Genomic DNA, 27,288 nt, shown 5'->3' with positions numbered 1-27,288 from the left:
CAAAAAACAACAAAAAAGCCCCGTGAAATGGCTTACCCACAGGATGACAAGGTCTTCCATTATTTCCTACACTAACGTATTGTTAGGCAGTCCCGCCGTGCTAGTCACCTTCCCCCATGTCCGCCTCCCCAACACCCCAGTGTTCCTTTGCACTTGGAGCACACAGATGACAGCTTTTTGCTTTGATATAAATTAGGCTTAGCTTGTGTTTCTAGTGGAGTTTGCTATTGGAATGGGATGTTGTCTTTAAAGAGACTGAAAGGATGAAGAGGCGCACAGTAATGTATGCAGTCTCAGGCTGCAGGGTCAGTGAACAGTGTCAGCGGGGCAGGCTTGTTTGCAGTGGGCACTGACGTGTTCAATACAGAGTAGACTGAGAGCCTAGGCACAGAGGCCTCAGTTGTCTCCCGTGTTCCTCTGCTGCCAAACAGTTAAGTTGACCAGGCATTAATCATGCCACGGCATTGTTCAGAGCAAGAGAATGGCTTATAGCTGGAGGAAATGGCCTGAGCTGTGAAACCTGAAGGTCCTCCGACATTGAGTTACAGCCTAGGCCGCCCGGGCGGTGAGCTGGTAGGAGCCAGCAGTCCTCAGCTGTCAGAGGTGGGAACATAAGGAAGGTCCCTGTTATCTGCCCAAAGACGATGCTCCCAGGATGAGGACACTCAGCACTCTAACCCAGGCGTTTTGCTTGGCATTACATTTATTAGGTTTATTAAAATTTAATACTTTCTGAACCCCCCCTCAAGACAGGGTTTCTCCGTGTAGCCCTGGCTATCCTGGACTCACTTTGTAGACCAGGCTGGCCTTGAACTCACAGCAAGGAGTGCCTCCCAATTGCTGGGATTAAAGATGTGGACCGCTTGCCTGACTTACTAAATTCTTTAAAAAACATTTTTTTTTAAATGAGTGTTTATTGTTTAAATCTTTCTTTTTAGCTTTGGCTTCAGTGACAAAGTCACCATGAATGGTCATGTCCCGGTTGGATTGTATGGCAACGGCTTCAAGTCAGGCTCTATGCGACTGGGCAAAGATGCAATAGTTTTTACCAAAAATGGAGAAACCATGAGCGTGGGCTTCTTGTCTCAGACCTACCTAGAAGCCATAAAGGCGGAACATGTTGTGGTCCCAATTGTGACGTTCAACAAGCACCATATCCTTTTGACTTTGGAGGGGATGCTGTAGAGGAAGGTTAAAGGGAAGGCACACTCTTTCTTCTTTCCTCAGTCCTCGTCTTGCCTGCCGCTTCTTGCTGTGGAAAGGTTCCTTCCTGTGACTCAGGCTTGCCTCCAACCTTCTGATTCTCTTCCTTTTTTAAAAAATTTAATTTCAATAGCAGATGTCCTTTTTAAAAAAAGATTTATTATATACACAGTGTTTAGCCTTCATGTACACCTGCACACCAGCAGAGGGCGCCAGATTTCATTATAGATGGTTGTGAGCCACCATGTGGTTGCTGGGAGTTGAACTCAGGACCTTTGGAAGAGCAGCCAGTGCCCTTAACCGCTGAGCCATCTCTCCAGCCCCAAAACTATTGATTTCCTGTCCTATCTAACCAAGAGCTAGGTTTAAGAGCATACAGCGCCATACGTATCCAAACTTGGATTGTTTTTAAAGTTATCGTTTGCGTATAATGTCTTGTCTGCATTATGGATACACACCATGTGCCTTTGTGGTATCTGCAGATGTCAGGAGAAGGGGTTCCTTCCCCTGGTGCTGCACACGTGTGCCATGGCGGTTATTTGGAAGTCAGTTTTTAGGAAGCCTCCCCTCCCCATGCGGGTCCCAGGGTTGAACTCAGGTGTGCAGACTAGATGCCAGGCAGGTTTTTATCTGCAGAGCCATATTGCCAGCAGAGCACAGAAGTCGCAATTCCTTCACATCCTTGGCAACCATTGTTTCCTTTTTCTTTCTGAGACAGTCTCACTATGTAGCCGGATGGCCTCTCCTGGCCAGGAACCTGCTGCATAGCCCAGGATGGCTTCTGCCTCAGACTGGAGTTAAAGGTGTGCACCACCGCGCCTAGCTTCCCTTGGCTGTGGGCTGCCGTGTGGGTGCTAGGAATTGAACCCCTCTATCCACAGGAGCAGCAGGTGTTCCGCACCACTCGGCTGACTCTCCAGCGCGCACATTCTTACTCCAGTGGTTGTCTGCGCACACTTCCTTTATCCTGTGCCTAATGTCCCACGTGCTTTTTCTTTTCTTTTCTTTTATTTATTTATTTATTTATTTATTTATTTATTTATTTATTTATTTTTTAAAGACAGGGTTTCTCTGTGTAGCCTTGGCTGTCCTGGACTCACTTTTTAGACCAGGCTGGCCTCGAACTCACAGAAACCTGCCTGCCTCTAAGTCCCACATTTTTATTCCAGTTCTTGTCTCTATATACTTCTTTACCCTGTATTTTGTTTTTGTTTGTTTGTTTGTTTGTTTTTCTTCTTTACTGGAAATTTGCTGTGGAAATCTTCAATGTAATACAATTATGTATAGTTACTTGATTGCTTTGTTTGAGACTGCGTCTCACTATGTAGCACTGTCTGGTCTTGCCTCCTCTGCCTCCTGAGTGCTGGGATTAAAGATGCCACGGTGCCTAGATGAGTTGTTTTTTGTTTTCCCAGGGCTGGAGATGAAGTCCACAGTAGAGTGAGAGCACTGGTCTGTCATGTATGAGGATTCCATCTACAGCACCACCAAATGGCAAACTTATTCCAGAGCTCTGGTTTTCCTAGACGTGGTCTCAGTGTGTGGTGGAGGATGGACACCCCTGGCCTCCTACGCAGCAGGGCTACAAGCATGAGCCGCTCTGCTTACCTGATTTCAAGCTTAGTGTGGCTTAATAAGAAACAGTGGCGCGCAGCCCCGAGTCAGGCAGGAGGAATGCACTTGCTCTCTTCTTTCTCCCCTCTCACAGGTGGATGAGCAGTTGCCTTGAGCTCATAATCCCCTCCCTCAAACTCACAGCAATCCACCTGCCACTGCCTCCCAAGTGCGCCACCATGCCTGGTTTTCTGTTGAGTTCATTATTAAAGTTGGTTTCTACATTAAAATTGTATAAAATCTGTTGTTGATTTCGATCTTTAACTAAGGACATACGACAGATGATTAATTTAGCAGAATCAAAAGCAAGCCTAGCAGCAATTCTGAAGCATTCTCTGTTTTCTACGGAACAGAAGTTGCTGGCAGAGCTCGATGCCATCATGGGTAAGAAGGGGACGAGGATTATCATCTGGAAACTTAGGAGGTAAGTGTGGGCCTCTGCTGGCAGCTGAGCGTTTGGGAGCTGAAGTCCATGTACAGGGTTGGTTGTGTTGTTTTTAATCCTTACACAGAGTAGAAATGAATGGAAAAGCATTTGTTGGAATATTTTGTGCTCTATCTTTCCTAAGATATTTTATTGAGCCCACGTTGGCTTCAAAGAGTTACTTTCAAATTGCTCTAAAATTTTCCTGGTCCTGTTATTCAGTTTCCAGTAGCACTGTATGTTAGCTCATTCCTAGACTCCAAAAAAAAAAAAAAAACCAAAACCAAAGCTAAACTAACCTAAATGGAGAAAGAAAAAAAAGAATACTTGCTAGTCTACCTTGTGGAATTTAGGTCACATGAGCTAGCAATCCAATAAGTAATATAGGTGAAAATCTTGCCTCGATAAAATTTTATAGTTCTTGAGTTTGTGAGATGGCTCACTTGGTAAAGATAAGCTTGCGGCCAAGCCTCATACTGTGAGTTCAGTCCCTCAGATCGACGTGGAAGAAGAGAACGAACCTCCCAAAGCTGTTCTCAAATCTTTACACAAGCTCTCCCCCCCACACACACATTTTCTCTTTCTCTCTCTCACACACACTCAATGAATAAAAGAAAACATGAGTAAAATAATTTAAAAACTAAAATTAAGTTGTGCGGTGGTGGCGCACGCCTTTAATCCCAGCACTTGGGAGGCAGAGGCAGGAGAATCTCTGTGAGTTCGAGGCCAGCCTGGTCTACAGAGAGAGTTCCAGGACAGCCAGAGTAGTTACACAGAGAAACCCTGTCTTGAAAAACGGGGGGAAAAACAAAAACTAGTAATTTTAGTAAAAAAATTTACTAGTGAAAAAACTAGTAAAATTAGTTATTCTTTGTCTTTGTTTTAATATACTCTTTTACAACTAAGGGCTTTAAATAAATAATAATTGTGAGAAGCCTACAGTACATTGAACCATAGAATTAAGGCGCCGATACTATTAAACATAAAGCTCGTTTGTTTTTCTGATGTGCTGAATGAATCCCGTCTTTTTTATTTTTTTTGTTTTTCAAGACAGGGTTTCTCTGACTGTCCTGGAACCTGCTCTGTAGTTCAGGCTGGCCTTGAACTCATGGAGATCCACCTGCCTCTGCCTCCCAAGTGTTGGGATTAAAGGCGTGCGCCACCACTGGCTCCCTCTTTTCTTTTGCTTGCATTTACTTTCTTGTCCCTCCTCCTGGCTATTTCTCAGTCAGGCTCTTTTTTTTTCAGTAACTGGTAATTGATAGGCACTTAGTCTCTATGTCCTCTCTCTTTTTTTTTTAATATTTATTTACTTATTATTATGTATACAATATTCTGCCTACATTTATGCCTGCATTGCAGAAGAGGGCATTAGCTCACATTATAGATGGTTGTGAGTCACCATGTGGTTCCTGGGAATTGAACTCAGGGCCTCTGGAAGAGCAGCCAGTACTCTTAACCTCTGAGCCATCTATCCAGCTCTCTGTGTCCTCTTTATCAGTTATCTCTAAGTGGTAACAGTGCCAAGGTGCTGCCCTGGGTGTGGTAAAGTGCAGGGCAGGTGGCTCAGCACACCACCACAGTGCACTCTGGCCATACTGGCTGCTTCTGTGCTGTGCTTCTCCAGTCCTGGCAGCCTCTGACCTTGACCTTTGCTTGATCTTGTGGTTTCAGAAAGTTACACAAAAGATAATTATAGGTGTTGCTGTTAATTTAAATGTATGGCCTAGTTGATGCTTATTATTAGGCTTATAATTATTACAGTGGTAATATCTAACCCACTGTCATAATAAAGAAGACACAGACACCGGTTGTATTTAGAATAAGCCTTATTTTTATTTTCCCTGGGGCTGGGCAGATACTAACCCTAAACTGCCTCCCAGTATCTCTAGTCCTCTGTCTGATGCCGTCTGTTTTCTGCCAATTCCTGTCTCCCACCCAGAATCTCAAAATGCTTGCTAAGGTGGCTCATCTGGGCCATTTCCTTCATGTGGGTCTTTCCTATCCCATAGTGATTCTCCTCTTCCTCCTCCTCCTCCTCCTCCTCCTCCTCCTCCTCCTCTTCCTCTTCTACCTCCTCCTCTGTCAGTCCCATCTGCTGCTTCTTCCTAAGATCCTCTGTGTCCCACAAGCCCACAAACTTTTACTCTGCCCTTTCCTTCTGCCCTGCCCAAAAAGTGTTCGCTTTTTAATCAGCCAATCAGGAATAATTTTACTTTCTTCTTTTTTTAAGATTTATTCATTATTATGTATACAGTGCTCTGTCTGCATGTACACCTGCAGGCCAGCAGAGGGCATCAGATCACATTATAGATGGTTGTGAGCCGCCTTGTGGTTGCTGGGCAATGATCCTATGACCTCTGGAAAGAGCAGTCAGTGCTCTTAACCTCTGAGCCATCTTTCCAGCCCAGGAATAATTTCTCAGCAAGGTTAAACAGCAATACTTGGGGTATGTGACAGTTTTCTCGTGGGCAGTAAGAATCTCGGGTTAAGCAATGAGCACATATAAAGCACCAGACCATATTCCAACATCTTGGTATGAAACTCTTGGGGTTGTAGGCTTTCATCTTTTTTTTTTTTTTTTAAGATTTATTTATTTATTATGTATACAAATCTCATTATAGATGGTTGTGAGCCAACATGTGGTTGCTGGGAATTGAACTCATGACCTTTGGAAGAGCAGTCAGTGCTCTTAACCTTTGAGCCATCTCTCTAGCCCGTAGGCTTTTATCTTTTAAAATCTACTTTATTTGGGGTTCTGCCTTGACCTCCCTTCCAATCCTCCAACCTTAGATAGGCGAGAAAGATGGTTGGTAGAGACAGGGGTGGTAGACCTTTCTAGACTTAGTTCCTTGGGGCAACTCTACTCTTCGTTGTCAGAATTCCATCAATCCAGCTAAACAGCAAACCAGCAAACACGGTGGCATCCAGAGATGCCATAGCAACCTCAAAGAGTTCTCCTGAGCATTTCTCTCTCGGGGTGTTACAAAGTGAGCTCTGTGTTTTTAGACTATTTTATGCCCTCCAGAGTCTGTACTGGATGTTTTTCAGCTGATAGAAGCCACTGGACCTCAAGAGTCTGTGTCCAGTGGACAAACATCACATCCCACACTTGCAATCAAAACAAAAACCCATTTAGATTAATCCCAGCCGAGGCAAGTGAATCTCTGAGTTCAGTGCCAGCCTGGTTTACAGAGTGAGTTCTAGGACAGCCAAGGCTACACAGTGAAACCCTCCTTTGAGAGCAAAAAACAGCAAACATTGCTGCAGGTAATATAGTAGCTGTGTTGTTAGGTTTTGAAAACTTGCCAGACTCTCCTGAGGCACTGTATCATTTTTCTTTTAAAATTTTATTTATTTATTATGTATATAGTGTTCTTCCTACACACCAGAAGAGGGTACCAGATTTCATTTTAGATGGTCATAAGTCACCATGTGGGTGCTGAGAATTGAACTCAGGACCTCTGGAGGAGCAGCCTGTGCTCTGAACCTCTGAGCCATCTCTCTAGCCTGGCACTGCCATTTTATGATGTAGGCAGGCACAGATGTTGTTCTTCCTGCATGCTTTTTTTTTGTCTTTAATTGTTCTGTATTTGCCTCTTGACCCTGGCCTACTGTTTGCTTATTTACTTCCTTACCATTTTGTATTTATTTTTCTTTTCTTGATGTGAAGTTAAATTTTGCTTCTTTCTAAATTTTTTTCTTACAGTTACAAAAATGCAACAGAATTTGATTTTGAAAAGGATAAATATGACATCAGAATTCCAGAGGATTTAGATGACACTGCAGGGAAGAAAGGGTACAAGAAACAAGAGAGAATGGACCAGATTGCCCCTGAGAGTGACTATTCCTTAAGGGTATGTACTCAGCTGCTGTGGAAATGAGCAGTCAGCAAGTCCTGGAGCCGTGGGCAGGCTTGGCTTGTAAAGCATCAGAGGTCTCTGGCTGGGAGTGTGTTAGACATGACTCCACATACTAAGCTGCTTAGTAGTGCACTAGTTGTTGTAGTTGCTCAGGGAACCTTATTTTAGAAGGTCGGTTGGTGCCGGGCGTGGTGGCACACGCCTTTAATCCCAGCACTCAGGAGGCAGAGGTAGGCAGATCGCTGTGAGTTCGAGGCCAGCTTGGTCTACAAAGTGAGTCCAGGACAGCCAAAGCTACACAGAGAGACCCTGTCTCGAAAAACCAGAAAAAAAAAAAAAAAAAAAAAAGGTCAGTTGGTATGTAGCTTAGTTGGTAGAGTGCTTGCCTTGCATGCACAAGGCCCTGGGATGGATCCTTAGTGACAAATAAACTAGTGCATGTCTATAACCCTGGAGTGGGGTGAGGAGGGAGGGAGGCCAGAGGACAGGATTTCAAGCTCATCCTGCCTACATAGTTGAGGCCAGCCGTGGTTATGTGAGGCCCGGCCTGAGAACAGGGAGGGGAGACATCAGTTCCCATGGTGCTTTGGCTTTTCTAACCTGCACTTAGTTTATTTGAATTGATTAGTCAGTGCATTTTATGGTGACCATACTGGGTAGTTCAAGTCACAGAACACCAAATTCAGCATTTTAAAATTGTTGTGGGAGCTGGGCGTGGTGGCGAATGCCTTTAATCCCAGCACTTGGGAGGCAGAGGTGGGTGGATCTTTGAGTTCGAGGCCATCCTGGTCTACAAGTAAGTCCAGGACAGCCAGGGCTACACAGAGAAACCCTGTCTCGAAAACCAAAAATAAACAAATAAATAAATTGTTGTGGGATACACACCTAATATATCTTGATTTGTCTTATTTTTGTTTTTTGTTTGTTTTTTTGAGACACGGTTTCCCTGTGTAATAGCCCTTGTTGATTTGTCTTGTAATGCAATAAGTTATTGACTAGAAAATACACAGTAATAGCTCCTTGTGGTAAGCATCTGCTGATTTAGAAATAGGTTGTGTTTCTAAGACAGTGTGTTAGTATCTGTCTCACTGTGACCAACACCCAACAGAAGCAACAGGGATGGGCTGGCTACTTTGGCTCACAGTTCTAGGGAAGGTGTGGTCCAAGGGACAGAACAGCACATGGACACTGCCTTTTATCCTACCCAGTACCAGGGTGTGACTGCTTAAAGTCACACACTTATGAGTGAGACTGGTCCTACCAGTGAGGGCATAGCTGTCGCACCCAGTGCAGAAACCATGAGGGAATTGTGCAGAGGCATCGTACCTGGAAACGGGGAGAGTAAAAATGTTCAGGTTTTACTTTTCTACTGAGTCTTTCATCCATCTGAATTATTCAACATACTTCATTCAGATATTCTTGCAGTAATGGGGAGAGAGAAGAACATGGTTTAGTGTGTAATGTTTGGCCAGTTTTCTTGTTACCTTTTCTTTTGTTGTTGTTGTTGTTGTTGTTGTTGTTTTTGAGTTAAGATCTTCCTGTGTTGTGTAGCATAGACTGGCCTTAAGTCTCAGTCTTCCTGTCTCCGCTTTCTAGTTGCTGTGATCACAGGCATGTGCCACTATGCCAAGCCAATTTGCCTGTGTGTTTGTTTGTTTGGGGGTTTTTTGTTTTTTGAGACAGGGTTTCTCTGTGTAGCCTTGGCTGTCCTGGACCTTTGTAGATCAGGCTGACCTCGAACTCACAGAGATCCACCTGCCTCTGCCTCCCGAGTGCTGGGATTAAAGGTGTGCATGCCACACCTGACAGGTTGCCCTGTGTTGAATGCAGACAAGCTGGGCGTGTTGGCTCATATCTGTCTTTTCAGCACTCTGGAAGCTCAGGTGAGGGGGTTAGCCTGGGCTGCAGAATGAGACCCTGTTTCAAACATCCACCCCAAAAAGAAAAGAAATGAAAACATGCTTTGAGCCTGGTGTGTTAGCGTAGTCCTTTGACCCAGCACTTGAGGCATAGAGGCAGAAGAATGTGAGGGTACAAGGCCCATCCCAACTGCATGGAATAAGGTGAAGGCGAGGCTTCTCAAGAGAAACTTTGTCAGCTTATAACATTGTCTAATTTGAATTTGAGATTGCTTGTTTTGCCTAACAAATTGTTTTAGTTTGTCTTTTTAAATTATAATGCCGGAAAGAGGCAGGACAGCCAAGGCTACACAGAGAAACCCTGTCTCAAAACAAAAAACAAATAAAATTATAATGCTAAATATGAAAGGTCAGAAAATGTCCTTTTGATTTGCATATTTTTTCTAATTAAACCCACTTATTTGTAATTTTTTTAAAACATTAAAAGCATTCTGTCAGTCAGGTGTGGTAGTGCATACTTGTAATCCCACTGCTTAGGAGACAGAGACAGGCAGATCGCTGTGGTGAGTTTGAGGCTAGCCCAGTCTACAGATTGAATCTAGGACAGCTAAGGCTACACAGAAACCCTGTTTTGAAAAACCATAACAAAACAACAAAAATAACAACAACAACAACAACAACAAAAATATATATATATATAAAATATTTTTTTTTTTTTAGTTGGGCGTGGTGGCGCACACCTTTAATCCTAGCACTCCACAGGCAGAGGCAGGCCTGGTGTAGAAAGTGAGTCCAGGCTGTAGAGATGGCTCAGCGGTTATGAGCACTGTCTGCTCTTCCAGCAGTCCTGAGTTCAATTCCCACAACCACATGGTGGCTCAACCAGCTATAATGTGATCTGATGCCCTCTTCTGGACTGCAGGTGTACATGCAGGCAGAGCACTATATACATAATAATAAATAAATATATTTTATTTAAAAAGTGAGTCCAAGACAGCCAAGGCTACACAGAGAAACCTGATCTTGAAAAACAAACAAAAAGCCATATTCTTTGCGAACATGTACATGTATACAGTGTTTTTTATTTGTATCCACTTCCCCCCCCCCCCCCCATTTTTTGTTCTTTTGAAGCAGGGACTGGCCTCAAACTTGATGTGTAGTCAAAGCTGACCTTGAACTCTGATTCTCCTCCCTCAACTTCATCAGGAATTGGGTATGGGTATAAGCCCGCACCCCTGGTTCCTGTCAGGGGTTAGGTATGGGTGTAAGCCCGCACCCCTGGTTCCTGTCAGGGGTTAGGTATGGGTGTAAGCCCGCACCCCTGGTTCCTGTCAGGGGTTAGGTATGGGTGTAAGCCCGCACCCCTGGTTCCTGTCAGGGGTTAGGTATGGGTATAAGCCCGCACCCCTGGTTCCTGTCAGGGGTTAGGTATGGGTGTAAGCCCGCACCCCTGGTTCCTGTCAGGGGTTAGGTATGGGTATAAGCCCGCACCCCTGGTTCCTGTCAGGGGTTAGTTATGGGTATAAGCCCGCACCCCTGGTTCCTGTCAGGGGTTAGGTATGGGTGTAAGCCCGCACCCTTGGTTCCTGTCAGGGGTTAGGCCCACCCCTGGCTTTTGAGAGGCCCTAGTGAAAGAACAAAGGAAATACTGGCGCTGTGTCTTTGCCCAGGGTCAGACTTGCCAAGCAAAGTTTTGTCAAAACCCTACTTGTCCCTCTGAAGGGCCATGGCTGTCAGTCTCAGAGCTACTGTATGTTGGTCTGGCACTACTGATCTCCTTGTTCCCTTTGCACAACATTATTCCTGCCAACTTTGTCCCATTTTCCCTATTGCTGGCGTGAGCTGTCAGCTCCTGCAGCCCTCCTGACCCCAGCTCTGTTTTCTCAGCCCTAGTCCTCCCTCTGACACCTAGCAGCTTGGGCCTCCATCCTCTAGGCTCTGCTGAGGTTCCGTGGTAGTTACCCATGGCGGTTACCCTGGTCTTAGTGTCACTGCTCAAGTAGTAGTTGGACCTGGGAGAATGGAGCCAATAAATGAAGCAGGCTACAGTCTTGTGCAATAGCCCACTTTATTGAGAGCCTCACACAATTTATACTGAGGTCATGAGCAGAGTTCTCATGAGTTCAAGCCGCGTACAATCACAAGAACCAGCTACACATCGCATAAGCATGTTTCCCATAGAGGCATGCATGTAAAGTGTAGCCGAGACATGTAATTGAAGAGCAGCAGCAGCAGTAACACTGACCTGAAGAAAACGAACTCTGCCCACCACACCTGGGTGGGGGAGGAGCACAGAAGCACATGCCAAGAAGAAATCCATGTTTGAAGAAACTGAGGTCCAAGACTCTTGCCTTGTATTCTTGGAGTGTTCTCACAGCTCTGTGCCTGAGCTGTGTTCCAACAATTGAGTTTGGTTTTTGTTTTGTTCGGTTTTGTTTTTTCGAGACAGTTTTCTCTGTGTAGCCTTGGCTGTCTTGAACTCACTTTGTAGACCAGGCTGGCCCTAAACTCACAGAGGCCTGCCTCTGCCTCCTGAGTGCTGGGATTACAGGCATGTGCCACCACGCCTGCCTTGAGTTTGTTTTTTAATAATTTTTTGAGGCAAGATCATATTAGGTCGCCTCAAAATGAAGACCCTTCTGCTTCAGCTCTGAGTGCTAGAGCTGTACGGTGGTACGCGCCTGTAATGCTTCCCTCAGGGAGGGCAAAGGAGTGCAAAGCCATCTTTAGCTGAATGTTGAGTTTTAGGTAATTTATGCTATATTAAGACCATGTCTCAGGTTTTTGTTTTTGTTTTCTTACATCAGAATAATACAATTTTGTATTGTTATTCTTGATACTTGAGTTTGAATCCAGGCCCTCATACCTTGTTTACCTCTGAACTACGCCCCCATTTGACAGTCTGTATAACTTTATTGGGAGAGTAAGGTGTTTGTACTTTCTTTTAAAATTCATATCTGAATAATGTTGAACAAATCTGTGAGTACTTCTTTGGAAAGGACAGTTTGCTGTGTTTTTTTGCAGGCTTACTGCAGTATTTTATACCTTAAGCCAAGAATGCAGATCATCCTGCGTGGACAGAAGGTGAAGACACAGCTCGTATCAAAGAGCCTTGCCTACATTGAGCGTGATGTTTATCGACCCAAATTTTTAGTATCCTTTATTTATAATGCTGTGTAAACATAGTGAGGCATACTCAGTGTCTTTGCTCTTTCCCTTTTCCTCCCTATAGCATTTTCTTAAATTACAGGTGTGTGTGTAGGTGTAGATCAGAGGACAACGTGGAGGAGCCAGTTGTCCTTTCACCCCGTGAGTCCCAGGGATTAAACTCCATTGTCAGTCTAACAGCATTTTATCCTCTGACCCACCTCACCAGCCTTCTCTCACAAGAACTCCAGTCTCCAGATTGCTTTTCTGCATGTACTTTGGGGTGATTCTGGACACTGGCTGATGCCAAGTCCTTTTTAAAATATTTATTTATTTTATTTTATATATGAGTGTTTTGCCTGCATGTGTATCTGTGCCATGTGGGTGCCTGCTGCCCAAGGAGGCTACTAGAGTGTCAGATCCCCTGGGACTGAGATGGTTGGTTATAGGCCACCATGTAGGTGCTGAGGACCTGACCTGTGTCCTGTAGAACACCTGTCATCTATCCAGCCCTTGTATAGTGGGATTTATTAATGATATTAGAAAGGGTCATCGCAAGAGAATGAACTGTTGTGCTCGGAATTTTCCTTAATATTTTTAAGACTAGAACAGTGAGAATTACTTTTGGATTCAACTGCAGAAATAAAGATCACTATGGAATAATGATGTATCACAGAAACAGGCTCATCAAGGCTTATGAAAAAGTGGGATGTCAGTTAAAGGTAAGATTTATATTTGAAAATATTTTTAGTGAAAAAAATAAAAAAGTTAGGAAATTTTATAATGTTTTTTGCTCATGACTTTTTAGGTGTCTTATGTTTTGGAGGTAGGAAGGGGTGTTTTTTGAGATAGGGTCTCCATACAGCCCTGGCTAGCCTAGAACTCAGTTTGTATATCGGTTGGCCTCTGCCTCCCAAATAATGGGATTAAAGATACGTGCTACCACACCTGGCTAGGTATCAGGTCACACACATACATACACACACATACACACACACACACACACACACACACACACACACACACACACACACATACAGATATATTTAAATGCACATTGATGTTTTGCCTGCATGTATAGTCTGTGTGACAGGTTTGGATCTGGGGTTACAAACAGACAGTTGAGTGCTACCATGTGGGTGCTGGGAATTGAACCCAGGTCCTCTGGAGGAGCAGCCAGTAGTGCTCTTAATCACTGAGCCGTCTCTCTGCCCCAGTGTCAGTCTTTTAAAAGCAGAATTAGCGTAGCAGTTGACTGCATTCATGTGTCATTTGAGTCCCAGTATTCTGGTGCCCTACAAAAGGAGATAGAGAACTTATTTTGCCTTATAGATTTGGACATTGGGACCCATAAGTATATAGTTTACCAAAGACTTAATAGGCAGTGTGGTTCTCAGGCACAGAAATACATCTCTGTGGCTGAATTATTCGGAGGGAAATGTTTGGTATTTGTCTGTTTTGTGTCCGTCTCACTAGGTAGCTCAGGCTAGTCTACATCTTCTCTCGCCTCGGCCTCTGTGCTGGGGTAACACCTTCTGGGGTGCATTTGGATATGAATCACATGATTGCTTCCTACTGGAATGAAATTGATTGGTGTGTGTTTGTTGTTCTAACTTGGCTGTTTTTATTAGTGTGTACAGAACTAGCCTGAAAACCAGTAGCTGATTAAAACTGCCCTCCCCTGCTTGAGGCCTCAGGTCAGCAGGCTTAGTAGCAGGAGCCTGTTCCCTGACCTGACTTTCTGGCCCTAGAGTTACTGCCCTAGGAGGTAACTTTCATTGTTATAATATTTAGTTTAGGGTATTAGTCATAACCCCATGTAGCTTGTTCTGTATACATTAGAGTATCTGTATTTTCTAGGTATTGGGTGACAATTATGAGAATAAATCGTCCTGATAAAAGGTTTGTTGTTTGATTTAAATATGGAACATTAATGAATTCGCATGTCATCCTTGTACAGGGGCTATGTCAATCTGTGTGCCCTTCTAATTTTAGTATCTGCTGCTGAAATGAGTGTGTGTTAGAGTCTCAGGCTGGGTGTGCTTTCTTCCTATCTCTTTTTTTTTTACCCCTAAGTGTTTTGGTTCTCATTTTCTTTAAATCTTATTTTAAGTTCCTTGTAGAATGTGTTATGAGTTCTGCACAGCACAGCAGTGTGGATTTGTGGAGACTGCTGTTTATAATGTCAGATGTAAGACGACAGCTCAGGCGGCAGCCGGGAGTGCTGCTGTTCTGTTGGTTAAAGGTTGCAGGTCAGGTGGCTGTCTGTGGATTGTGCTTTTGCGACTCACACGCATCACAGTAGACATTGTCCTTTCTCTTGTGTCAGTTTGCACATAATTCTCACCTAGATGGATACCAGCCAGTAATGGGGTTTGGAGGAAAGCTCTAAATATATTTAGGAGTTAACTTACCACAAACAAACAAACAAACCTAAGCACATACCAAGAAATTTTAGGGGAGTCATACAAGATAAAGTATAAGGAGGTAGCTTATGATGTAAATCTTTTGAAGGGTGTGGTGAGCATCACATTCTATCTAAATACCTTTTCATTATATTTCAGGCAAATAACATGGGTGTTGGAGTGGTTGGAATTATAGAATGTAACTTCCTTAAGCCAACTCACAATAAGCAAGATTTTGACTACACTAATGAGTACAGGTATGTTGCTCGTTTACTGACTGGTGTGCTGAGGGAGGAGTGTGTTAGGACGATGGCTGGAACCTTCGTCTCTCCGTTCCTTTAGCTTGAGGACGTATTTTAGATAGTCTCTTGTGTGGTAGCTGGCTGTAAACCAGCCATTCTGCCTGGGGTGCCTTGAACCTCTGACCATCTTGCCGTCACTTCCCACGCCCTGCAGCTGCCCGTGGATGCCCTAATACCATGCAGGTACTGCTCTGTTGCTCTGAATCTCGGGGTGATGTATCACATTGAGAAAACCAGGATGTATATTGCTTGTGGTGGGATAGAGGACAGCGTGTGAGGTAGAAGAAGATGGTCAGCGCACTTTTCTCTATTAGTCTGTCACTGTTTTCAAGTTCTGTAGTGTAAGGCTTCTCTCCTTTTTGTTTTTTATTAAAGACTTTTTTTTTTCCCTTCTTGAGACATGGTTTCTGTGTTAGCCTTGGCTGTCCTAGACTCACTTTGTAGACCAGGCTGGCCTCTGCCTCCCGAGTACTGGGATTAAAGGCATGCGCCACCACGCCCGGCAAGACTTAGTTTTTCAAGTATGCATGTATGTATGCATCTAAGTGTCAGTCTGCACATATGAATGCAGATGTCCCGAAAAGGTGTTGGCGCCTCTGGAGCTGAAGTCTGAGTTTGGTTCTGGGAACCGAGCAGAGGTCACCTGTAAGAGCAGTAACCTCTCTTGACCACCGAAGCATCTCTGCAGCTCCATATAGTTTCTTTCTGGACGTTTTATATTGCTGTGATAAGACAAATCAACCTGCAAGAGAAACATTGAATTTGGAGCTTCCAGTTGAGAGGTTGAGTCCATGTCCGTCAGAAATGGGAGTATGGGGGCAGGTAGGTATGGCGCAGGAGCAGTAGCCCAGAGAGAAAGCTAACTGAGAAACGGCGAAAGCTTTTGAAACCTCAAAGCCGATCCCCTAGTGACACACCTCCTCTGAGGCCACACTTTTTAATTCTTCCCAAACAGCTCCACCAACTTGGGGCCAAGTAGGTGAGCCTATGAGGGCCATTCTCATTCCGACCACCAACGCCGGCCCCAGGCTCAGCCTCAGCGTTGGCCGTCCTGCTCCCTCTGTCCAGTAGCCCACACAGGCTCAGCCTCAGCGTTGGCCTTCCTGCTCCCTCTGTCCAGTAGCCCACACAGGCTCAGCCTCAGCGTTGGCCTTCCTGGTCCCTCTGTCCAGTAGCCCACACAGGGTCAGCCTCAGCATTGGCCGTCCTGCTCCCTCTGTCCAGTAGCCCACACAGGCTCAGCCTCAGCGTTGGCCTTCCTGCTCCCTCTGTCCAGTAGCCCACACAGGCTCAGCCTCAGCGTTGGCCTTCCTGCTCCCTCTGTCCAGTAGCCCACACAGGCTCAGCCCCAGTGTTGGCCTTCCTGCTCCCTCTGTCCAGTAGCCCACACAGGGTCAGCCTCAGCGTTGGCCGTCCTGCTCCCTCTGTCCAGTAGCCCACACAGGCTCAGCCTCAGCGTTGGCCTTCCTGCTCCCTCTGTCCAGTAGCCCACACAGGGTCAGCCTCAGCGTTGGCCGTCCTGCTCCCTCTGTCCAGTAGCCCACACAGGGTCAGCCTCAGCGTTGGCCGTCCTGCTCCCTCTGTCCAGTAGCCCACACAGGCTCAGCCTCAGCGTTGGCCTTCCTGCTCCTACTGTCCAGTAGCCCACACAGGCTCAGCCTCAGCGTTGGCCGTCCTGCTCCCTCTGTCCAGTAGCCCACACAGGCTCAGCCTCAGCGTTGGCCTTCCTGCTCCCTCTGTCCAGTAGCCCACACAGGCTCAGCCTCAGCGTTGGCCTTCCTGCTCCCTCTGTCCAGTAGCCCACACAGGCTCAGCCTCAGCGTTGGCCGTCCTGCTCCCTCTGTCCAGTAGCCCACACAGGGTCAGCCTCAGTGTTGGCCTTCCTGCTCCCACTGTCCAGTAGCCCACACAGGCTCAGCCTCAGCGTTGGCCTTCCTGCTCCCTCTGTCCAGTAGCCCACACAGGGTCAGCCTCAGCGTTGGCCGTCCTGCTCCCTCTGTCCAGTAGCCCACACAGACTCAGCCTCAGCGTTGGCCGTCCTGCTCCCTCTGTCCAGTAGCCCACACAGGCTCAGCCTCAGCGTTGGCCTTCCTGCTCCTACTGTCCAGTAGCCCACACAGGCTCAGCCTCAGCATTGGCCGTCCTGCTCCCTCTGTCCAGTAGCCCACACAGGCTCAGCCTCAGCGTTGGCCTTCCTGCTCCCTCTGTCCAGTAGCCCACACAGGCTCAGCCTCAGCGTTGGCCTTCCTGCTCCCTCTGTCCAGTAGCCCACACAGGCTCAGCCTCAGCGTTGGCCGTCCTGCTCCCTCTGTCCAGTAGCCCACACAGGCTCAGCCTCAGCGTTGGCCTTCCTGCTCCCTCTGTCCAGTAGCCCACACAGGCTCAGCCTCAGCGTTGGCCGTCCTGCTCCCTCTGTCCAGTAGCCCACACAGGCTCAGCCTCAGTGTTGGCCTTCCTGCTCCCACTGTCCAGTAGCCCACACAGGCTCAGGCTCAGCGTTGGCCGTCCTGCTTGGATCGGAGGGTGGAAGGAATGGTTCCAGCCCTGAGGTGGGACAGTGTCCCAAGGGTATCCTGATGCACAGGAGCCCAGGTGGTGGTACCCAGGGAGCTTAAGAGTTGAAGAGGGGCACCTGGAGGAAAGTGTAGGGGGAGCCCAGAGGCAAAACTTGAAGCTGCCCAGCCTGACTGCTGAAGCTCCTCAGGCAGAGGCCTGGATACTTTCCTTCAAAGTGTACAAAGTTAACAAAGAGAGGCTTGTGGTGGTGAATAGCCAATAACTACAATGCAAAATACATTTTCAGTCCAACTTAAAAATCCTGGTAGTCTTCCACAGTCTCAGCACAGTTCAAAAGTCTCTTCTGAGACTCAAAGCAGTCTCTTATCTGTAACCCCTGTAAAATAAAAAAGCATATTGTGTACTTCCACAGAATGGCTCAGAATATACATTACCATTCCCAAAAAAAGGAGTAAGGGCTCAGTGAGGAAATACTGGACCGAAGCAAGACCAAACTTCATCAAGGCATGTGCCAGATCCTGTTTATCTCTGATGTCAAAAGCCTTAGACTGCTCTCCTCTCTCAGCTGGTGTTTGGTTGATTTTGAGACAGTCTCTTTAGTACTGCTGTTCTGGAGCTCGCTATGCAGAACAGGCTGGCCAGGTATCTATGAGCCACTTGTGTGTCTGATGCCTGTGGACGCCTGGAGGTGGCCTTGACTCTCCCGGAACTAAAGTTAGAGATGATTGTGAGTCACCACGCCAGTGCCAAGAGTCAAACCTGGGTCCCCTTTAAAAAGCAGTGTTCCGGACTGACATGAACTCTGGTGCCCATATTTGACCACCTCCCCTTGGTGGGGAGGCCTGGGGGCATTCAAAGAAAGTATAAGCAGGCTACCAAGATGAGACTTGATAGCCTATGACCATATAGTGGGGGAGGAGGTCCCCCTCGGTCATAGACCTAGGGGAGGGGAATAGGGTGAAAGCCGGAGGGAGGGAGGAATGGGAGGATACAAGTGATGGGATAACAATTGAGTTGTAATTTGAATCAATTAATAAAATTTTTTTAAAAAGGAAAAAAAAAAGCAGTCCTCCTAACCCTGAGAACGCCCTCCAGCCTTTTTTGTAACGGAGCCTCACTGTTCAGCCATCTGCTTGCCATACAGACTGGCCTGGCCTCTGCCTCCCGAGGAATGTGACCTAAGTGTCTGCTCCACACTCAGCACCTGTTTGTGAGGTTTTGTTTTTTGTTTTTCTAGACAGGGTTTCTCTGTGTAGCCTTGGGTGTCCTGGACTTGCTTTGTAGACCAGGCTGGCCTCGAACTCACAGAGATCCACCTGCCTCTGCCTCCCGAGTGCTGGGATTAAACGTGTGCACCATCACTGCCCAGCCCATTTGTGAAGTTTTTAAAGGATCCTTTATAACCACCAATTGAAGGGTATGCTAAGCAGAGAGAATTTGTAAAAGAATATTTAAAAGTGAGTATCATTTCTATATGTTAATTATTGACATGTTTCCTCTCAAAGCGAGAAGGAATAAGAATATTAGCTGCTCACCATTGTCCCTGAGGCAATAGCTAGTATAATCCAGGAAAAGGGAGTGAAAGGACTCGTGGCTGGCAAGTGGCTCCAGGTGACGTGCTTGCTGCACAAGCCTGACACCCAGACCCATGTTAGAGTTGGAGAGAGAGAACTCTTCCTGGAGGTTGTCCTCTGATGTCAGCACATGTGTCCACCCACACATCATAGAATGCACAAGGCTAGGAAGAAGCTGGGAACAGTGCTGCACACCTTCTAAGTTTGAGGCTACCAGGGCTACACAGAAAAAAACTGTCTCAAATGAAACAAAACAAACAAATAAATAAATGAAAAAAATTAATTTAAAGGGCTGGAAAGAAAAGTAACAATTAGCTGGGCTGGTGACTCACACCTGTAATCCCAGTAATAGAGAAGCTGTGTGTGGCTCTAACTTTAAAAAACCAACCTAATTATAAAGCGGGGGGAAATCACCTTTCTGGGGAGTTTGTGATCTGAAAATACGAAGACCTATAAACTAAAGCATAAAACGTTGGAATGGAATTTAAGATGTAAATAAATCATTAATTTACCTACTTACTTATAGGCCTGTTTTATAGTCTTGCCAGCAAGTCAACCAGAGTCACCTAAGACAGTCCCTGCAGAAGAAGCAGGTAGACTGATTTTGAATCTTTATGCTTTGCTTTTAGATCACACTAACCCTATAGTAACTAGGAAGTCTGTCTTAGTGGAATGATGGATGATCTAAGCGGTCACAGCCTTTTGTGCATCTGATCATAGGGTGTATTTAGAGTGTACATGATTATAGAGTAGGAGAATGCTGCCTGTGGCCGTGCTAGAGCCGGAGCTGCAGGCTGCACCTGGCTAGTACAGTGGGAAGTGCTGCCTGTGGCCGTGCTAGAGCCGGAGCTGCAGGCTGCACCTGGCTAGTACAGTGGGAAGTGCTGCCTGTGGCCGTGCTAGAGCCGGAGCTGCAGGCTGCACCTGGCTAGTACAGTGGGAAGTGCTGCCTGTGGCCGTGCTAGAGCTAGAACTCAAAGGCTCCAATGGGCGGGACAACAGCTATGCTGTTGTCATACTAGACAAACACACTGGTGGCATAGACCTAAATTAAATACCTCTGAAGTGAAAAGGACCTGGTAGACGTTGGCAGATTGTAAAGGGATTGGTGTTCTTAAATTACTGATAGCTGTGGAAATTATGGGCTGTTCTGTGAAAACAAGTAGTCTACTAAGTAAAGCTGTGTATTAGTACATATCCTCCAACTTTGATCCCACTCTGGGCATATGTTCAGGAGAAATGAACATAGTTGTATAGCTTGAGGTATGCAAATGATGATGAAAAGTGTTGGATAGATGTGACAGGTCAGGAAGGAAGCTGACTTGTCACCTGGGCATCACTGTGCTTGTGTAGCGGGCCTTCTGCGGGCAGTGAGGTCTCAGGGAACTGCGTGGGATAGGTTGCAGGGCAATAGTTATCTGTACTGGTGACCTGCCATCTAAGTGGGAGGTCTAGTTGTTGTTTGTTTGTTTGTTTTAATTTTTTTTGAGACAGGGTTTCTCTGTGTAGCTCTGTTGACCAGGCTGCCCTTGAACTTACAGAGAGCTGCCTGTCTCTACCTTCTAGTGCTGGCGTTAAAGGTGTGCACCATGCTGTCAGGCTGAAGATCCGGTTTTTAAAGAAGCTTTATTTTAAATTCTGAATGTCACACTGACTTTAAGATCTGGTGTTGTCTGGGCATGGTTGTACAGCATTCAGGAGGCAGAGGTGGCCAAATCTCTGTGAGCTCAGGGCTAGCCTGGTCTACATAGTAAATTCCTGGACAGCCAGGACTGTGTAGAAAGACCTGTCTCAAAAACTCCTATATGTCAGCTGAGACCTACTGTGCTGTTCTTTGTAGAGGAACGTTCATTCAGAACATGGCTGCTCTGGCAAGTGATCACATCCAAAGACCTTCTAGGTCTGGATGGAATACAAGGAGACAGATCTGAGTTCAAGGCCAGCCTGGTATAGAGCAAGTATCAGGTAAAGAAAAGCTTAGGTCCAGTTGTGGTGGCACACACTTTTAATCCCAAACGATGAGGTAGAGTTGATTTTTATAAGGAAGCACCCATGTTTGAAAGTGATATCTTAATTGAACAGCAGGAAAAGTAACAAGTCAGAAAGATTTGACAGAATAGGATACGCCCAACTCTCATGAGAACAGAGGAAAGAAAGGGAAGCGACGTAAGGGAGCAAGACAGAGGATGAGAGAGGAGGCCGTTTTACCCGGAGAGTTTTACAGAGAGAGGCTGAGTGAGGAAACAAGGTAGACACAGAAAGCAGAAGGAGTCAGAGAAGCAGAAGGAGCCAGAAGATTAGAGCGGATCACTGAGGCAGTTTGAGGCCAAGCAGAGCAATTCCTTGCCAAGAGGGAAGCCAGATTAACTAAATCAGCTGGGAGAGGAGCTTGAGCCAGAACAGCTGAGTTGAACCAGCTAGGCCAGAGCTCAGAAAGAACAAGTAAGGCTGAGCTCATTAAGCAGCAGTAAGTCTCCAAGTCTAAAACATTCCAGGCCTGGGTTAGATTGTGAGGAGGCTGGGCACTTCCAGGACTGGGCCTTGGCTAGCAGACAGAGGCAGTAAGCCTCAGAGACAATGGAAACAAGTGAACGAAAGCTGTTACGTCAGACATACTGAACAAGAGCACTATTTCTAAGCTGTGCCTGTAGGGCACCCCACCCCGTTCTGTCCTGTCCTGTGGTCCCTGTCATGTCATCCTGTAGGGCACCCCACCCCGTTCTGTCCTGTCCTGTGGGCACCCCAGCCCCGTTCTGTCCTGTCCTGTGGTCCCTATCATGTCATCCTGTAGGGCATCCCACCCCGTTCTGTCCTGTCCTGTGGTCCCTATCATGTCATCCTGTAGGGCACCCCACCCCGTTCTGTCCTGTCCTGTGGTCCCTGTCATGTCATCCTGTAGGGCACCCCACCCCGTTCTGTCCTGTCCTGTGGGCACCCCAGCCCCGTTCTGTCCTGTCCTGTGGTCCCTATCATGTCATCCTGTAGGGCATCCCACCCCGTTCTGTCCTGTCCTGTGGTCCCTGTCATGTCATCCTGTAGGGCATCCCACCCCGTTCTGTCCTGTCCTGTGGGCACCCCAGCCCCGTTCTGTCCTGTCCTGTGGTCCCTATCATGTCATCCTGTAGGGCATCCCACCCCGTTCTGTCCTGTCCTGTGGGCACCCCAGCCCCGTTCTGTCCTGTCCTGTGGTCCCTATCATGTCATCCTGTAGGGCACCCCACCCCGTTCTGTCCTGTCCTGTGGTCCCTGTCATGTCATCCTGTAGGGCACCCCACCCCGTTCTGTCCTGTCCTGTGGTCCCTATCATGTCATCCTGTAGGGCACCCCACCCCGTTCTGTCCTGTCCTGTGGGCACCCCAGCCCCGTTCTGTCCTGTCCTGTGGTCCCTGTCATGTCATCCTGTAGGGCATCCCACCCCGTTCTGTCCTGTCCTGTGGGCACCCCAGCCCCGTTCTGTCCTGTCCTGTGGTCCCTATCATGTCATCCTGTAGGGCACCCCACCCCATTCTGTCCTGTCCTGTGGTCCCTATCATGTCATCCTGTAGGGCATCCCACCCCGTTCTGTCCTGTCCTGTGGGCACCCCAGCCCCGTTCTGTCCTGTCCTGTGGTCCCTGTCATGTCATCCTGTAGGGCACCCCACCCTGTTCTGTCCTGTCCTGTGGTCCCTGTCATGTCATCCTGTAGGGCACCCCACCCTGTTCTGTCCTGTCCTGTGGTCCCTATCATGTCATCCTGTAGGGCACCCCACCCCGTTCTGTCCTGTCCTGTGGTCCCTGTCATGTCATCCTGTAGGGCACCCCACCCCATTCTGTCCTGTCCTGTGGTCCCTATCATGTCATCCTGTAGGGCACCCCACCCCGTTCTGTCCTGTCCTGTGGTCCCTATCATGTCATCCTGTAGGGCACCCCACCCCATTCTGTCCTGTCCTGTGGTCCCTATCATGTCATCCTGTAGGGCATCCCACCCCGTTCTGTCCTGTCCTGTGGGCACCCCAGCCCCGTTCTGTCCTGTCCTGTGGTCCCTATCATGTCATCCTGTAGGGCACCCCACCCTGTTCTGTCCTGTCCTGTGGTCCCTGTCATGTCATCCTGTAGGGCACCCCACCCTGTTCTGTCCTGTCCTGTGGTCCCTATCATGTCATCCTGTAGGGCACCCCACCCCGTTCTGTCCTGTCCTGTGGTCCCTGTCATGTCATCCTGTAGGGCATCCCACCCCGTTCTGTCCTGTCCTGTGGGCACCCCAGCCCCGTTCTGTCCTGTCCTGTGGTCCCTATCATGTCATCCTGTAGGGCACCCCACCCTGTTCTGTCCTGTCCTGTGGTCCCTGTCATGTCATCCTGTAGGGCATCCCACCCCGTTCTGTCCTGTCCTGTGGGCACCCCAGCCCCGTTCTGTCCTGTCCTGTGGTCCCTATCATGTCATCCTGTAGGGCACCCCAGCCTCATTCTGTCCTGTCCTGTGGTCCCTGTCATGTCATCCCCCTCCTGTCTTCCTGGGTAGTCTAGGGACTTCCAGTGACTGTTACAGGAAGAAAGTGAGCATATGTGAGTATTATGTATTCGCCATTCCCCTGTTGGGGACAGGGAACAGCCTTTCTGCTCACAATACTCCTTCCTTCCTTCCTTTTTCTCTTTCCCTCTTTCTGTCATTCTCTCTTTCTCTCTCTTTTTTCCCCCCCTTCCTTTTTGGGTTTTCCAGACAGGGTTTCTCTGTTTCCTTGGCTGTCCTGGACTCTATTTGTAGACCAGGCTGGCCTCGAACTCACAGAGACCCGCCTGCTTCTGCTTCCCAAGTGCGGGGATTAAAGGTGTGCGCCACATGCCTGGCTCACAATATTCTTATAATCATTACTGAATAATTTTTGTTTTATGTTTACTTTTTTAAAAATTGATCTTGAATTGATTTCTTTTTCCTTGAATTAATGTCATAATTTTTTTTTTAAGGCTTACAATACTAGCACTAGGAGAGAAGCTGAATGATTATTGGAATGAAATGAAAGTGAAAAAAAATGCAGAATACCCTCTAAATTTGCCTGTTGAAGACATACAGTAAGTACTGAGTACTAAGTACCAAGCCCTGAGTCCTGAGGGACTGTTAGAGATGGTGATGCTGCTGTGGCCTTCCATAGACTCCAGGCTCATTCTAAAAAAGAACCCACACACTCCAAGTTAATGAGCTCTTTGTTTCATCTTGCCCGTTTCTTTTTCTTTTCCTCTTCCTGTGTATGGATATTTGCCTACACTATGTTTTGTGCTCCATGTGTGTGCCTGGTACACACAGAGACTAGAGGAAGGTTGGATGCCCTGGAACTGGAGAGGTTGCTTAGTGGCTAAGAGCTGTTCAGAGGATCCAGATTTCACTCCCAGGACCAGGGAACCCTGAGCCCTCTTCTCTCCTCCCTAGGTACCAGCCACTCACATGGTGCACAGACATGCATGCAGGCAAAACTCTCACCCACATAAAGTGAAACAAGAAATTAAATTTTAAAAAGGAGAAGGACTGGACAGTATGATTAGCACATGTAGCACACACTAACAATTCTGTAAAGGTGCAGTGAATAAAATCTCTATGTTGTGATAGGCAGTGAGAGCCAAGGTGTACCATGCCTGTGCCTTTATAAGCATGAAAGTTAATCAGTTCACAAAGTGAATTCCATGATTTTATGAAGCCAGGGTTGTTAGGTTAGTTTTACCTCTTACTTAGTAAATCTAGAGTTCCTTTGAAGTTTTACGGTAATAAGGCCTTATTTATACAGAGTATCTCTTCCAGGCCCACTGTTGTGGAAGCATGCTCTTGTTTGTGTGGTTTGCCACAGACTCACTAAGTTTACTCAGGCTTTGAACTTGGACTCCTCTGCCTTTGCCACCTAAGTGCTGGGATTAAAGGCGTGTGCCCCATGCTTCGCCATACCCCACTGTTTAAAAACTGCACTGAAAAAGTTGCTACAGAGGGAATAGAGACATAGTCAGGCAATAAAGTGCATGCTGGCAAATATGCAGATCTGAGTTTGATCCTAGAACCCTGGTGAAATAGCTGGGCAGGGAGTCATACACTTGTAATCCCTGCTGGGGCTGCCTGGCCAGTCAGCCTTGCCTATGTGGTAAGTTCTTGGCCAGTGAGAGAACAAAATACCGTTATAGTGTTGGTAATGAAAGATACTGGAGGTGACCTCTGGCCTCCACAAGCACATGTGCACATACAAACAAGCATGCCCGCAAACTTACACAGACAAAAAAGAAGTTATTAGTGGCTCAGGTGTGTGATCCAGCCCTCAGGAGACTGAGACTGGGCATGCTGACACACACCTTTCATCCACTATTCAGGAGGCTGAGGAAGGTAGATCTCTTAAGTTGGAGGCCAGCCTGGTCAGCATGGCTGAGTCCCTGGTCAACCAAGGCTATGTGTGCCTGAGACCCTGCCTCAAAGGGAAAATCTTATAAAATGAGTCTTCATAATTTATTTCTTAAGTATACAGGTGTATTGCTTGCATGTATGTCTGTACCCCGTGGGTGTCTGGGGTCTACCTGGCCCTTGGATCCCCTGGAACTGGAGTTACAGATGGTTATGAGTTGCCAAGTGTGTAGGGGGACTTGTACCTGGGTCCTTTAGAAAGTAGCAAGTGCGCTTACCCAATGCGTTACCCTCTAGCTGGCTGAACATAAATCCTTCCTAAGGCAAGTATCTCTTTCACTACCCAGCTCTCATTTTTCGAGGCGGCTTGTCTCGTCGCCATGGCTGTCCTAGAACTTTCTTTATAGACAAGGTTGGCCTCAAACTCAGATCCACCTGCCTCTGTTTCCCAAATGCTGGGACTAGAAGAGTCTACCGCCACTAACCGACCATCCCTTTTAAAGACAGGGCCTCACTGTAGCCTGGGTAGCCTGGACTTTCCACACATCTTCTGCCTTCCAAGTGCTAGGATTAAAGAAGATACTTGAATTGTTATATTCAAATTAGTGTGTGACCATAAGCTCTTGAAAATTACCAAGATTCAAAAACTTAATTTTATATACAGTAAATGTAGTTTAGTCACACAGTTTTCAGGATTGGAAATGAGCAGATATTTATTGTGGAAACAACTTAGAAAGTAAATGAAATACTTAAGAATTGAAAGCTCCATTTTAATGTGCTGTTGTTCTTTTGTTTAAGGAAGCGTCCTGACCAGACATGGGTTCAGTGTGATGCTTGTCTAAAATGGCGAAAGTTACCAGATGGCATAGATCAACTTCCAGAAAAATGGTACTGCTCCAATAACCCTGACCCACAGTTCAGGTACCTTATAGTTGGCAGTGCCCTTTCTGGAAAGGCAGACGTGCTGGTGGAGGTGTTTGAACGGGACTGGTGATGTGTTACTCCCATGTGATCTTTCTGTCTGTCTAGAAATTGTGAAGTTCCAGAAGAGCCTGAAGATGAGGATTTGGTACATCCTACTTATGAAAAAACCTACAAAAAGATGTGAGTGTTGTGAGTGTGGTGACAAACTGTGAGTGGTACTTTGCCTCTGGTGTCCTGTGTGGAGCAGCACAGGTGTGACTGGGCGGGTGTAGCGGACACAGCAGGGCGTGCTGCTGTTGTCTCAGCTTATGCTGTGGGTGTGGCTTCACCAGTTTCACCAAGAGGAATTTGGGCTTCAAAGTCATATTAGATGAGCTGTAGTAGACACTCCTGTATGAGCTGACATCTTGGCACAAAAGGTGGCGTGTATGTTAACAATGAGAAGTTGATGAGCCTGAGATCAGAGGCTCTCCTCCCAGAGGACCTAGGTTTGATCCTGCACCCTGTGGTAGTTCACAGGACCTGGATCGACAGTCTTAGCAGACCCAGCATCCTTTCCTGGTTTCCTTGGACATGACACACAGTCTTGTAATTCCAATTTAAAGAATCTAAAGAGTGTCTCCTCCAAAGTAAACACATTTATTATATCACAGCTTGCTTTTAGGCTGACAGTATTTGTAGCGCTTTTGTTTTGTTTTTTATAAAGATTTATTTGTTATTTTATATCATATTCTATCTGCATGTGTGCCTACATGCCAGAAAAGAGCACCAGATCTCATTACAGACAGTTGTGAGCCACCATGTGGTTGCTGGGAACTGAACTCAGGACCTCTGGAAGAATAGCCAGTGCCCTTAACATCTTAACCATCTCTCCAGCCTGGCATTTGCAGTTTTAAGCCACTCTAGACAAAGAGTAAAATCTGAGCTGGTCTTTTTGTGAATAGCAACTACTAACACCTAACTCCTTTACTATATTGTTTCATCATCTACACTAAGGAGGTAAGTTTTACTTACTGAATCCTATTCCTTCAGAGGTGTACCCTGAACAACCCCCCTTTTTTAAAAAATAATTAACTTGTATTTTTGTTTTGCCTGCATGTATGTC

At 46.7% G+C, this 27,288-nt stretch overlaps 1 protein-coding gene across 3 annotated transcripts in view; it reads left to right on the top strand.

The window, feature by feature from the left end:
- The window catches only part of MORC3 (MORC family CW-type zinc finger 3), a 52,188-nt gene that overhangs the window by 11,611 nt on the left and 13,289 nt on the right, over positions 1-27,288 (top strand). For all 3 annotated transcript variants that reach the window (XM_084801050.1, XM_084801051.1, XM_084801052.1), the window contains 9 exons: positions 939-1,153; positions 3,094-3,241; positions 6,951-7,098; positions 11,988-12,116; positions 12,713-12,832; positions 14,675-14,772; positions 23,852-23,956; positions 26,058-26,180; positions 26,289-26,363. In XM_084801050.1, the coding sequence (XP_084657176.1) occupies positions 939-1,153; positions 3,094-3,241; positions 6,951-7,098; positions 11,988-12,116; positions 12,713-12,832; positions 14,675-14,772; positions 23,852-23,956; positions 26,058-26,180; positions 26,289-26,363 (1,161 nt within the window). The remainder of the gene's footprint in view (positions 1-938; positions 1,154-3,093; positions 3,242-6,950; positions 7,099-11,987; positions 12,117-12,712; positions 12,833-14,674; positions 14,773-23,851; positions 23,957-26,057; positions 26,181-26,288; positions 26,364-27,288) is intronic.

The sequence above is a fragment of the Acomys minous genome (assembly GCF_964271855.1).
Source record: "Acomys minous genome assembly, chromosome: 11".
Lineage (NCBI taxonomy): Eukaryota > Metazoa > Chordata > Mammalia > Rodentia > Muridae > Acomys > Acomys minous.
The sequence above is the reverse complement of the archived record's forward strand: the minus strand, read 5'-3'. Positions and strand labels throughout refer to the sequence as shown.